Here is a 15,248-nt window from a genome sequence, read left to right on the forward strand (position 1 = left end):
TATTGACTTATAATACTGATTAATAAGATTGATTTATAATTGAGTCACACGATTTTGGAGGCTTGGGGATTCCAGACTCTACCCAGGGAAGAGTTACAGTTCTAGCCCAAAAGCAGTCTCCTGGGGAAGGTTAGTTTTTGTTTTAGTAAGTCCTTCAACTAATTGGATGAGACCCATCCACATTTTGGAGGATAATGTGTTTAACTCCACCAAATTCAGCAATTTAAATGTTAATCTTATACAGAAAATATCTTCACAGAAACATCTAAGGTAATATTTGACCAAATATCTGGGCAATGTGGCCCAGTCCAATTGACATATAAAATCATAACACAGTCAGTTTCAGTGGAGTCTGACCCTATTTGTTAAAAATATAAAGATGCAGTGTTTTCTGATAGGTTTGTAAAAATAGCACTGACATTTATTTAGTCAAATTTTAATGTAAACCTTTGCATTAAAAAAAATTGAAGCAGGAGACTTTTTCCATTTAGAACTTTATATCTTTGTGAGGTGTCATTTGTCTCCCAAGCTATGATAACCACTAATCTAACTGTTCTAGTTTAGAACCAAGGCCTTCAAATTACTTTGCCATTAAGTATTAAACCAAGATTTTAGAAATAATAAAGCATATTCAATTCATTGCTCTCATTAAAATTGTTGTTTTAAAAAGTTATAGCCCCAAGTCTTTTGTTTGTTAAATGAGTTTAAAAAAGCTATTTAAAATAATATTTATTTCATTTTCATTTCTTTTTAAAATTTCTATTTTTGTAGATTTTGTAATTTAATAGCATAGTATATATAATTTATGAAAATATACATATAATAGATGTATTTATTTAGAATTTTTACTGACTAGGGTATATAATAAAAATTTTTAGAGATTTCATTTAGAAGATAAGATTAATATAAAATTTGATGAAGAGGATGATGGGAAGAAGCCTTTGAAGCATTTTGGAAAAATGAAGAATGATTGTTTTAGCTTCACACTATTCTTTTTCTGCAATTTTTTTTTCTTACCATGTTCTCTTTATTTGTTCTTTATATTTTTTCTATAGTAGGAGCTTAAGATTAAAAATATGCCTAATTTATTTATATTAGGTGTCCAAAACCCAGCCTAGTCTCTGGACATAATAGGGTCTGTATGTTTCTTGACTTCCATTGTGTACCAGATAGCTCTTAACCATACACTGTTTGCCCTTTGTTAAAAACTATCCCATATGAAGCCCCTCCATGATGATTTTTCTGCATGGCTGTAGATTTTTTCTGGAATGTTTTGCTATTGTTGTTGAGAGTTTTTCAATTTGAAAGAGATATCCAATTTATAATGGGAAGTATTAGTAATAATCCAATTAAGTTTACTGAGCAGTGCATTCTCTTGCAGTTTTCAAATCTACTTTGGAAGCCAAATAATAATGAAAAAGTTGCAGGAAAGACTAGAATTACAGTAGTAATACTAAACGATGATAGCCAGATGAATTCTATCTCTGCTATTTAGATAGACTTTACTTTTATGAATAGAAGTTTTAAATGATTTAAGGTAGGGAAAGAGACAAAAGGCAGAGATTTTGAGATGATTCATTTGTAAATAACACATGTGATTAAACCATGGGTGATTGGAAAAGATAAAAACGACTGGAGGTTATAAAGGGGTGATACTTGAATATTTTGCCAGCATCCTGGATTTTTGATATGAGAGAGGGAGAGAGCACTGAGTTACTCGCCAGTTTGGAGATGATTCTTGAAGGCTAGGAAATGATGGTTTCTCAGGCAACGGGTAGAAGGGAGTATCTTTTGAAGATTTAAAGAGCCTTGCAGGACAGTGGTCTTTGTTGTGTGTTAGTCTCATGTTCACTGCGTTGTAGAACACTTCATGACATCACCATAATCCTACTGAGGTGGGTGATAGGACTGCCATGTTAAGATGGAAAAAGTGTAAAGAACCTTGGTAACTTGCCCAAGGTCAAAACATATGGTAAATGCAAAGCCCAGAATTTGACCCCAGGTTTATTTGATTCTGTTCAAACAGTTCTTCGTTAAGAACCCGCTGTGGTGCTGGGCTTAGTGCTTATGCCTTAGGAGTTCAGGGTTGAATAATTCATGGCTCCTGCCCTTAATATAGTATAGTGAATAAAGTAATAATTTGTATTTATAGGGAGCCTTGGGGAGCCGGAGAAAGACCACTTAGCCCAGTCTGAGAGTTTAGGGCCATTTTCTGCAGGACATAAAGGGCCTGAACTGAATGTCAAGGGAGGAAGTAGAGTTAATTGCAAAGAGGTGACCTGAGGAGGGTGTTGCGACCAGGGGGAACCGCATGTGTAAAGGCATTCAGGCAAGAAATAGCATGATTTATACTGAAGAACCTATTTCTGTACAGGTATTAAAGGGTAAGATCAGTGGGGACCAGCAGAAGGGCCTGTTTTTCTTTTTATACCTCATTGTCTCTCTGGACAAATATCAGAAGCTGGTTAAAATATTTGTGGATTAAACTTTAGACTTTTCAATGTGGTTTTATCTTCCTTTTCTAGGATCAGTTCGACAGCTTAGACAAGCATACACAATGGGGAATTGATTTTTTGGAAAGATATGCCAAATTTGTTAAAGAGAGGATAGAAATTGAACAGAACTATGCGAAACAGTTGAGGTAAGTTTTTTTTTTTCTTCCATTCTCAGAAATGAAATTACATGTTTAAATATTTGGATATTAGATAAATGTGATATGCCAGAGGTTAAATTCTGTGTTTTTCATCAGAATTAGATGAAACTAGGTAACTGGTTTAATGACTGATTTAATTAAATCATTGCTGAGTATACCATAAGGAATATTGGCTAGCTAAATCTTGAGTAGCTTTCATTCCAGAAAGATACTTAAAATCATAAAATCAGGAAGCAAAATTCCAGGAAAAAAGAATACTTGGATATTAATTCTATATGTTACTGTTTTGTTCCCCTGTAACTTTTTTGCTTTAGTAATCTTTCCAGAGAATTGAAGATTTCTCTAGTTTCTTCGCAGTTACTGAGATTCAGAAGTTGCGTGTGATGAGCTGAGTTTCTTTCTGTCAAAAATCAGATATTTACTGATGAAAGTGATTTTAGAATATGTGTTAGAAGATGAAAGTTTGAAAGGGAAAATTTTAATCTTAAAACAAACGAAGTTTATCTTAAGATTTTGTTCAAGCAGAAAATCACTGTTAGACCACAACTTGGGAAGTAGTTTTACTGCAACTTACTTAACAAAAATGGTGCTTGAAGTCTGAAGACTAGACAGCAGTGTAAAGGTTCTAGCTGTAGAGATTACCGTGCTTCACATTGCATAGTGACAGAAGAATCCAACCTAAAAAGGCACACGTGAGTAAAAAATCTAGGCATAGTCTGACTTACAGGTCAAATGTGTTCAGGCTCCATTTCTTGGCTCTGCTTCCCCTTGCTGCCTTTATCCTCAGGTTCTAGTCAGTACTATCCTTTCTACCCCTTCAGCTCTAGATTTCATATCCTTATACACCCACATCCTGGGGGAAGAATGGTGGTCTTCTTTGTTGTGCATTTGGGGGAGGAGAGAAGGGAAAGGGGGAAAGAAGGAAGTGAAAGGAGGGAGAAGAAGGGGGTGAAAGGAGGGAGAAGAATGGGATGAAAGGAGAGCAGAATACAAGCTTGTACCTGTTTCTTTTCTGCAGAAATCCCAGCAGAGGTCTTCTTTTGTCTTGCTGACCCTGGTTAGGTTGGTTATATGCTTAGGCTGAGCAGTTCACTAACATGAGAACAGTAGGTTTACATACTAGTAGCTAATGATGGGGAGGGATAGTTGCCCTAAAGAAATTTAGGATAGTAGGTAGGTCACAGAAGGAAGAGGGATATTTGAGTGATAAACAGCATGTGTCCACTACATTAGTAGTGGTTTATGCAGTCAGCTGACTGGGTGTAGGAATGAAATAGACTAGTATAATGAATACTTATAATATTTTTATAATGATATACATACTACTTTTATGACATTTATTGAAATAGAAGTATGCTAATTTCCTGATCCATTTGCTTCCTCAGTGTTTTTTTAAAACAAGATATTTTCTATATGAAAATATGAAAAGGGAACCTACTAGTATATTAATAGTTGTGATATTTTACCTGTCCAAAGTTGTTACTATTATTATTACTGTTAATGGAGGAACTGGGGATTGAACCCAGGACCTCATGCATGCTAAGCATGTGCTATACCACTGAGCTATATACGGTCCTCCCCAACCCCCTCAACCTTTCCAAAGTTATAATCTGGGAACTTTACTGCTCAGGAATCTGGAAGCATCAAGGACCTCTGAAAAGTTAGTATAGCAATTAAAAACTCATGTATTCATGGGTGAACAATGAGAAATTTCCCTCATTTAATTTTTAATTCTAGCACTTTTTTTTGTTTTTAAGTTTTACAATAAAGTGAAAAGAAGGAATGCTGTAGACAATACAGTGATGTTACAGCAGTGTGAAGTGACAAACAATAAAAAAATTAAAATATGGTAGAGAACATATAAAAAATGTTTCCAGCCTAAAAGTACATGTCAGTAAATGAAGGATGAAAAATACTGTGGAATAAGCAGTTTAAATAAATCAGGTATAATAGCATACTTAAACTTAAAAGGCTCCTCATTAGTGTAAAAACCAAGTTGCAGAACTGAATATAGGTTCTGCTTACTTGAGTTTGCATGTACAGCTATGTGTACAATTTGTATGTATTCTGAAGAGATCTGAAATATACTCCACGTTGTTTTAGTGGTTATCCATGGGGAATGAGAGTTGGGGTGGGAGGGGAAGGAACTTACACTTTTTACTTATACTTTTAAATTATTGAAGTCTTTTTCAATGAAGATGGTATATTTCAAAAGAAATTATAAGTTATAAAATAAAAATTGACAATTTATAAGGTAAAACTTCAGCAATCTGCAATATTTAATTGTCCAGAATAACCTGGGCCTCAAGGGTTTCACGATGGCCAAGGTTTTACCAGAGTAACAGGACTCTAATCAAATGGCAGACTTGTTTACCTTTCTGTTTTAACTGATAACTGTTAACATTTTCACTTGCTTGCAAAGAGATTTGAACACTACTTCTTTGAAGCACAAATGGTAAGAACCCACAATTACATGATATGAAAAATATAATTTGGTACTGAGAAAGTAGGTTTTATTATGTACAGATGCTCAATTTCAGTGATTTGCATCTTTTTTCTGTCCCAGCACGCTAAAGAAATTCAGCACATGTTCTTCCTAATAGTGGCTGTCACTTGAAATGCTTCTCATCAAGGGCAGGATTATCAGAAGGTGCTGAGGAATTCCAATTAGGAGGGGTTGTAGGAGGCATGTGTAACTTGCAACCATTTAACTCCCTTCCCTTTCTCTAATTGAGATTTGCTACTTTGGATGAATACTTAGTAAATGATTGAATTATCAACTGTTTTTTATAGTATCTGTTTTGTCCCAAAGGAATAGGTGTGGCTTGTTTATTTCCTCCCCTTTAATGGGAAAAATTCTTTTGGTTAACTCCCTCCTGTTTTTGCTACTGCAGAGGACAGGTTTTTTTTTGTAATAGTGGGGTAGCTCTTTTTTTCTCCTAGATAATAACTATATTCAGAATGTGAAATATTTACATTTCAAAAATACTGGAAGATTAAATTTTGCAATATATTTTTTATAAATATATTTTTTAATTTGCATACATTTAATTTGCTATGTAATTTTGGGACTCCCAGCTTATTTTCTTTTCTTTACTTTGATGGCCTTGTTGTAACTTTTGTTTTATTTTTGGTATTGATTCATTTTTGGTAGTGGTTTGAGGATGCAAATAAATAGAAAATAAAACATCTAATAATGTTTGGAGACATAGTTATAAACAACTGAATCACGTCTATTTTGATTTATGTAAGTGGTGACTTTGAATCACTTGGTAGAACGTTTTTTGTTTGTGAACATGAACTGAAATCATTCTTCTAATAAATTTATACTATTTTATTTGTGTGGTAGAGATTAACTAAATTTTCCTAAGTGAAAAAAAAGAAACTCTTTATATATATGCCAGTGTGTATCATTTTTTTCTAGTTAAAATAATTAGAGCATTAAGTTCTGGCATAGAGATTGCTATATAAAATTATATTCCCCTAGTTCCACCCCAGATTATCCCTTTTTGACTCAAATGTGGTAGTGTGGTTCTAGAAGAGAAATAGATTGGATGACAGGAAGCCTAAAAACTGCTCTTCCCTAACCAGAACAGAAATCACCCCAGAGTTTTTTGATCTTGTTTATTTCTGTACCCTTGCTAACCCTGGCAACATAGCTGGTACCTCTAAAGCTGAGTGAATATAAGTTGAATACACAAATAATTGAATGATACATGTGTCAGTTTAGTTTAGAAATAAGACTCTCTATATGCTGAACCTTTGACCATGGACTGCTTTCTGTCCATACTAGAGCTTATGTCGTATACTGTCCCTGTGATGAGGTTGTTCTACACATTTAGGAGGGGGTTAGATATAAAATAATGAAGATAAAACCAGTTTCTACTTTCTATTTAGTCTTTATTTTCTCATGCTTCTTTATCAGAATTTTCTGTTTCTGTTGTCACTGTTTAATCTCTGAAGAGCCCAGAGAGCTCATCTTTGTACTGACTTGTGGAAAGTGGAGATTACTTTTATTCTTTGGCCATTATTTAACTCTTGACTCTTCGGCCTTGCCTGAATTTTTGATCAACTGATTAAAGTAGTAAACCCTAATAGGGGCATCTGGATACAGAACTGTTCCCTGTATTTTGGGGTTTAGATGAACTTTCTTCATAGAATTGAATCCTGTGGAAACTCTCATCCTTGTCAGACCTTTGTAGTTTCCGAGCCTACCTGGTACATATCTAGGTGATATGCTGGCTAAATAATTTTTGCCTCTTAACTTTAGAATATAATCTCCCTCATAAAATGTAAACTCCACAGAGGGAAGAGATTTTTGTTAGTTCTGTGCAGTGCATATTACTAACTTGGAGAACAAGGCCTGGCACAGAGCATGCAATTTTTTTGGTATTTACTTAACACTTATGTAGCATTTAATAATGTGCCAGCGCTATTCTGAGTGCTTTTACACATATTAAGATATTTCATTTTCATAAAAACTCATTGAGATGTAAGAATTATTTTATACATTAGGAAACTGCGTTAAAGAGAGGTGAAGAACAAGCCAGCTGGGTTAGTCTGATTGCAGAGTCTGAGCACATTGTGCTGCTTCTTAGCATAGGGAGAAAGACTAATTCTCTATTGAAGAGGATTTTTTCTATCAACAGTACCTAGTATTACTGAGATGTCTCTGGGTGTCTAAGGTATTTTACTATAGACAATAATAAATTATCTAAAAACTGCATAATACACTCTTTCCAGCTAACACATCTGTTTATAATGTAACAATTGTAGAAATTCAGTTAAATATAAATTATGTATTCATCAATTTAGGTCTAGTTCTATCTTTTTCCATAAAGATAAGAAAAGGTTAAAAAAAATTAACACTTTAGAAGTCCTTCCTTTTAAGAAAATGTTTTTGTCATCAAAGAAGGTTAAAAACTAACCTTTTGGGAAGCCCTGTTTACTTTCATTTCCTTCCTAAGAGGCATTAAGAATATTTCTGGGTTTTTTAAAACCTCTATTAGAAAGTATTTGTTATTTTATTATTTATTTATTTGTTTATTTATTTAAATGTATTTATTTATTTTGGGGGGGGATTAAGTTTGTTTGTATGGAGGCCCTGGTGATTGAACCCAGGACCTTGTGCATGCCAAGCAGGCACTCTGTCACTGAGCTATACCCTGCCCCCCCATTCTTTTAAATATGAGAATTTACAATAAATACTTTTTACTTTTATTATTCCTATAACCTATTATAAACTGGAGTTAGGGGTAGCATAATGTTACTTTAGTTCTCTTTGATTTTGCCTTTAATAGTCTCCTTAATTGTATTAGCTATTTTCTGCTGATGATTTATCAGAGGAGAGGAAACAGCAGGACAATTGGGGAGCCTTTCTTCAGTGTCACAGAACTATATTTTAATATATTTGATTTGGACTTCATACAGTTATCATTAGAATATTTCAGCTGTTTGTTTTTTGATTATCAGCATTCTTCTGCTCCTATCCTTGTACTTTGTGTGTGCCACAAAGCTCTATTTTTATCTCATTTCATTCTCATACGTCTAAAAAGATGCCCTCCACCCCAACTTAATTATCCAGCAAACTACTAACTTACATTTGCAACAATGGGGTTATTTGAGTTTCATTTTCAGTTTACATATGCTACTATCTCATTTAATTTTCTCAAGAATTCGTTGATCTTTGTCATTGTATTTCTAAGAGTATGCCCAGTAGTAAGCATACAGCAGTGAACTTCTGGAATGATTCAGTCAGTGAACTCTACCACTTGACTAGTCAAGGAACTCAGGGTCATCACCTTAACAAGAATTGCAAAGTCTATTCCTGATTTTTTATATTAAAATGTATTCTTAAATGGTGAAGCAGAATCTAACAAGTAAAACATAAAGCTCTTATGAAAGAAAATAAGTTGAAACCAGTTGTGTTATTTTGATAGTGAGCTTTCATGAAAAAGATTTAGAAACCTTGTTTAAATAACTATAAAGAAATAAGAATGTTGTTAATGATATTGTCTGTATATGTCCCTTAGTTAATCTCTTAGCTCTTTCATAATGCCTTTAATAGTTTTATTTCCAAGTTATTTGTAGCCATTTGAATTGTGTAGCAGTGTCTAAAATGAGATAAAAATGTTTATTTCATCATCCTCTATGTGTAAAGTATAGGCAAATCAGACAGATTTAGCTGCTTATTTGAATCTGGGACTGTGTTATATAGTTCTCTTTAAGAATCTAATATTTAGAAGGAAAACACAAGTTAACAACTTGCAGAACAAAATTTATCTGAAAAGTGTAATACTTAAATCTGTGGTGGCAATCTGCTTCTTCCTCAGTCTAAATTGAGCAGATAAAATAATTTTTCTCTTTTCTGTCTTGAACATACCTGAAAATATTCTGAAAGATTTACAGTTGCCTGGAAACCACGTTGTTAAGCCTATCACATCCTAAATGGCAATGAATTGTTGCATATATTCTCTGGGTGGGTATAGACTATGAAGCTGATACTATAAACCCATATATTATTGACATTTTAGGTACTGAGTATCCTTGACGTGGTAAAGGTAAAGTAAAAGAAGGAAGTAGAGTCTTAAAGAAACGAGAATAGGTGCTAACTTTGTTTACGTTCACGTTCATTGAAGCTTGTTTGATTTTCTTCTAGGTCTTTCAGGCATGAATACTTAGGTCTTCTTATTTCTTGTCATCAGTCTGTTTCAACATCTGCCACCAGTAGAAGTATAAAAATTGAGAATGAAGCATGTCCCTTTAAAAAATAAATATAATATTCAGAATTTGTCTAATATCACTTCCAGTAATCCCCTTTTTATGGTCATTTTAAAAAAAATTATAAAAAGTACCTAAAATGAAATTTACCATCTTAATAATTTTTAAGTGTTTATTTCAACTATGTTAATTAAGTATATTCATACTGCTCTACAACCAATCCCTAGAACTTACTCATCTTGAAAAATTCAAACTCTATACCTGTTAAACAACTATCCATTTTTCCCTTTCTTTGGCCCCTGGCAATTCTACTTTCTGTTTCTATAAATTTGACTTCTCTAGGTATCGCATGAGTGAAATCATACAGTATTGTGTGTGTGTGTGATTGGCTTATTTCACTTAGCGTAATGTCATAGGGGTTTATCTGTGGTGGGGTGTGTCTCGGAATTTTCTTCCTTTTAAAGGCTGAATATTATTCCATTATATGGATAATACCACATTTTATTTATCCATTCATTGGTGGATAGACATTTGGGTTTTTTCCACCTTTTGAGTATTGTGAATAATGATGCTGTGAGCATCGTGTCCAAGTATCTGTTTGAATCCCTGCTTTCAATTCTTTGGGCTGTAAACCTAGAAGAGGAATTGCCAAATCATATGGTAATTCTACGTATAATTTTTTCAGGACTACCATTCTGTTTTCTGTAGTGGCTGATATATTTTGCATTCCTACCAGTCGTGCACAAGGATTCCAGTTTATCCACATCCTTACTTTCTGTTTGTTGTTTTTGTTTTTGATAGTAGTCATCCTAATGGGTGTAAGAAATCTCATTGTTGCTCTGATTTGCATTTCCCTAATGATCAGTGACATTACACATTTTTTCCGATGCTAGCTGGCTATTTGTATAGCTTTTGAGGAATGCTATTCAAGTACTTTGCTTATGTTTTAATTGGATTATTTGGTTTTTTTGTTACTGATTTTTAGGTGTTCTGTATATATTCTGGATTGTAACCTCATATATTATTTGCAGATCCTTTCTCCCATTCTGTAGTTGCCTTTTCACTCTTTTGATTGTGGCCTTTGATGCACAAAAGTTTAATATTTTAATGGTCAGCTTATTTATTTATTTCTTTTGTTGTCTGTGCTTTGGTGTCATATTCAAGAAACCATTGCCAAATCCAGTGTTGTGAAGCTTTTCCCTGTGTTTTCTTCTAAGAATTTTATACTTTTAGCTGTTACGTTTAGATCTTTGACCCATTTTGAGTTAATCTTTGTATATGGTGTAAGACCAGTGAACAACTTCATTCTTTTGTATGTGGGTATCTTTTATATTAAATTTTGCAGTATAAGAAAAGATTTGTGGCTGTAAGTGATGAAAAACCCAGTTTGAGCTAGCTGAAGTTTAATGGTAAATTTATTGACAAGAGATATTTGTTGATTTATTTATTGATACCTTTTACTGATTTGATTTTTTAAAATTGAGTTCAAGAAGAGGTTGAACAGCTCAGCTGCGGGAAGACCTGGAATGTACCTGCGTCACAGGAAATAAAAAGTCTGTATCTGAAACACGGCCAGACAGGCCCAGCCCTTTGTTGTCGTTCTCCTTCCCTCCCTCCACTTCTTTTTCCCTCCCTCCTTCTTTTTTGGCTTTTGTGTGTGTGTGTTGGCTTCATTCTGTTAGAGCAGATTGGCTTTTTTTCTCCACATGGCAGGAAACACACTCACCAACAGTGCCAGTTTTATGTGTCAAGAGATTCAGCTCTCATACTGGTCTCAAAGCCCGCCTTATCATTTCACACTTTCTGAGTAGCCTCATTCTCATTCATTATTTTATGTATCTCAGGTGTTGGAACCAGATATGAGGTGGGTTTTTCCTTTGTTCTTTATTAGCTATGTGACCATTGACAAATTATTTAATATGTCTTGAATCCTGTAAAATAGGGCTGCTTGCAAGTTTGTTGTAAGTGTGAAAGTGCTTAGTTTAGAGATTGACAGGTAATACATGGTTGACAAATGGTAGCTCCTGTGGTTTTGTTGTCCTCACACATGTTGACTCTCACTTCTGTATCTTGATCCCAAAAGTTTCTTCAGAGTTCCAGTTTTTACTGCATTTCTCCATTGGACATTTTAATTTAGCTATTTTGCAGTGTCAGTTAAGAAGCAATCAGCTTCAATAGGAATCCTCTCATATAACAAGTAGTTTAGAAAGGGGATTCTTGAGCTTAGTGATGTCAAGGCATTTTTATAAATTTCTTGGTCTGAAAGTTGTTGCAGTAGCTTCAATAATCCTGTCTTCACATACCTGTATCCAAAGCAATAAAAAAGTGTGAAGAAGGGACTTCTTTTGTAATTTTCCCCCGTCTATTATAAAAATTATCACAAAAAGGTTTTAATGAGACTTAATTAGGAAATAGAATCTATAGGACTTGAACACCTTAAGGTGAGTGAAACTTGATAAAGTAAGGATGATTGCCAAATTATTGGCTTAAATGTCTTAAGTGGATAGTGGTATCATTAATATAAGAAAAGAATAAAGTTAAGAAAAGAAAATACACTCTAACTTAGACTTGTTGAATTTGATGTACCTTGGCAGATGGACAGTGTCTCCAATAACCATTCTTTCTCCTATAATAACTTTACTGAGGTATAAGTCATATACCACAAAATTCACCCTTTTAAAGTATACAAGTCAGTGATTTTTAGTATATTCACAGAATTGTGCAGTCATCACCACTATCTAATTTTAGAACATTTCATCAGCCCTGCAAGAAACCCCATAGTATCAGCAGTCATTCCCCACTTGCCCTTCTCTCAGGCCCTGACAACCATAAATCTGCTTTATCTCTGTGGATTTGCCTATTCTAATCAACCTTTTGAATCATTCATCATCTCTTCCCCATCTTCCCTTTTGAGTTCTCTTTTAGAAAGGACTGTAGGTCATGCACAATTACTAGTTTGCTAGCTATGATTCATCCCTTTCTATCCGTATCGTACCTGAAATGATAAATGTGTAGCACATAGAAGGTTTGCTGATGTTTTAGTTAATAAATTAATTTATCCACAAAAATGAGTTCTGGTAGTGTTTCAGGTAACTGGGATTAAGAGCCACTGGTTAAGAGTAGTTAGAGTTTCTTAATATGGCTTAGAAGGGCCTCTGCTACCATTCCCACCCGTCGGCCTTTTCAGCCTCACTGCTTGCCATCCTGACTCACACTTGATGTTCCAGCAACGTATAACTCATTCATAGTTTGTAAACGCCATGTTTTTTCCTCTTATTTCCTTGCCTTTGCTTTTAGATCCTCTCTGTTTAGAACGCACCCCCACCCCACTCCCTGCTCCGGATTTCACGTTGCCCAATTCTTGTTAACCTCTTTAGGTGAATCAGAAATTTCGGCCTTCCTTCTCTGAGGAAGCCCCCTGCAGAGCGCTCTGTTGTTCATATCATTGTGTTATGTGGAAGTGTTTCATACATTTGATATTACTCTGGCCGAGGCTCTCTGCTAACACTGTTGGAGCTTGTGCCTGTAGAGTTAATTTATGAATTAGGTACATGTATTTATACAGTAATGTGCTAAGTATTAATAAAGCTTTTGATGAACAAACACATAAGTGGTCTAAGGCTTTCATCCTGTACCTTTACAACCAGTGAGGACTGTGAGGTTTTTGATGGCAGAAACTAAGTAAACTTTGCTGCAGGCTCTTTCGTCAGTGTCTTGCCTGTTCTTTCCCTGGCTCCTCGGGTGTTAGGGCCTCCTTCTCTTTCCTGTCACTGCGCCCTCTGCACTCGTTTACCACAGCGCCCATCCCTGCTGTCTGTGGTAGGTGTTCGTGTATACTTGTCTCTTTTCGGTGGAGGCTGTCTTTTGAGCACAGGTACTCTTTCATCTTGGATGTTCCCGGGAGCTTGCACGGCGCTTAGCACGTAGGAGACAGTTGTTCTTAGAATGAATAAATTAAACTGAGTAGGTGGAATGGATTGATAATAATCTGAGAATAACTAAGACCGTGATTCTTTTATAATATTTATTTGAAAGACCATAGGGTCATTAACTTTTAAGATGCTTAAGTTTAAACCAGTACACCTCAGACTATTTATGATGATGTACTAGTTTCTTTTAAAATTTCTACCTACGAGTTTATAAAATACAATAAAAATTTAATACTAGAAAAAATGACATAAAAAGAGACATATAAAATGTATTTTTACTTTGATTCAACAGACATAAAATTACTCTCAGCTTCTGTACTTGGCTTGTCGTGGGTAGGTAACAGAGTCCGTGGACTTTTACTGGTCCATGGATCATACTTTGAGTAGCATGATATAAAAGCACTGTGGTAAATGCTTTTGCAAATACTATCCACTTTAATTCTCATAACCCTAAGAGGTAGAGGTAGAAGTACTGTTATCACCATTTTTAAAAAAACTGGGCACAGAGATGGTGAGTAAATTGCCCAAGGTCACACAGATGCCACATAAAACCCAGGTAGTCCAGTTTGACTCCAGAGTCCAAGTGCTTGTCTGCCTCTGGTTTTGCAAAGGTGAAATGAGGTGACATTCTAGTCCCAGACTGTCAAGAATGGACAGAGATGTAGGCAAAGAAAGTTACAAGTTGGAATGCAATTCATTTGCCTAAAAAAGAGAAGGTTAAGAGTCACATGATTTTCATATACAAGTAGTTATGGAGGATACCGACCAACTGTTCTTTTACCCTATTTGTGAGTCCGCATCTGTTTAAATGTTACCTTAGTTAGTATTAAATTCCCTGATTTGCAAAACAAAATAATGACCGTATTTCTTTGAAATACGTGTCTTTCTGCTATAACTCAGTTTCATATACTGAATACTTTCGTTCTTGTATTCTTCTTACTTCTTTTCTTCTTTGATAGCATAATCAACCAAATTATGATTACACTCATAAGCACAGAAATAACATTTTTTTCTACAGGTATCAATATTTTCAGAAAAAAATGTAAGTAATGATCATCTATTACAATGTTAATGATAATAGATGATCATGTTACTGTCTTAATTATTTTATATCATTAAATTCTTGACTTAATGATATTAGAAACTTTTAGGATATCTGAATTTCAACAGCAGTATTTTTAATAAACTTTAAATATCTTCTTATAGAAATCTGGTTAAGAAGTACTGTCCCAAACGTTCCTCCAAAGATGAAGAGCCAAGGTAAATTATATACCTGTTTATTACTGCATATTTAAATTTAAAAGTACCTGTTTTTATTATTTAGTAAAATATGCTGTTAATTTTTTATAAAGATTTTTAAAAGTTTATTGTAAAAAAAATCACAATGTTTATGAAAGAGGAAACTACTATTTATTCTTATGAAGATGCATACTTTAGTGGGCTTGGTAATAGTCGAAATGTGGGTTTTAAGTAATATGTGGACTGAGACTCCACCTGAATGATGTAGTCTCTGGAAGAAAAGGGTATTTTTCCCTGTACTTTATTTTGTAGTTGTGAGCTTGTTAGATTCTTGCTTTTTACTTTTACAAGTAGTAAAACAGTTTGGCTGCTTGGTTTAAAGGGGTAATGAAAATGATGAGGTTTTCAGGGTAATTTTGGAATAAAACAAAACAAAACCTCTGAATAAAAGGTTGAGAATTACCTGTAAGCTTTTTGGCATTCTTAAAACAAGGGGGATATGTGGTTGGTTGTAAAATGCAGAAACAAAAAGAGACTAGATTTCAAATAAACAATTTTGTGTGTAATTGCCAGTTGTTAGGATTCTCAGGTTTAGTGTTAATGGAGTCCTGTCTGAGTTGTCTGCCTTCAGCTTATGTGAGAGTGTTCCGGAAGAGTATTCAAGTAGGTCTGTATATTTTAATACAGTGATTCTCTTTGTTTCTCTC

The 15,248-nt window shown here is 34.4% G+C and overlaps 1 protein-coding gene across 4 annotated transcripts in view; it reads left to right on the forward strand.

Moving 5' to 3' along the window:
• FNBP1L (formin binding protein 1 like) overlaps positions 1–15,248 on the forward strand; it is a 100,965-nt gene that overhangs the window by 47,493 nt on the left and 38,224 nt on the right. For all 4 annotated transcript variants that reach the window (XM_032487111.1, XM_032487110.1, XM_032487108.1 and 1 more), the window contains exons 2-3: positions 2,526–2,641; positions 14,509–14,562. In XM_032487111.1, coding sequence (XP_032343002.1) covers positions 2,526–2,641; positions 14,509–14,562 — 170 coding nt within the window. The remainder of the gene's footprint in view (positions 1–2,525; positions 2,642–14,508; positions 14,563–15,248) is intronic.

Source organism: Camelus ferus, chromosome 9, assembly GCF_009834535.1.
Source record: "Camelus ferus isolate YT-003-E chromosome 9, BCGSAC_Cfer_1.0, whole genome shotgun sequence".
Lineage (NCBI taxonomy): Eukaryota > Metazoa > Chordata > Mammalia > Artiodactyla > Camelidae > Camelus > Camelus ferus.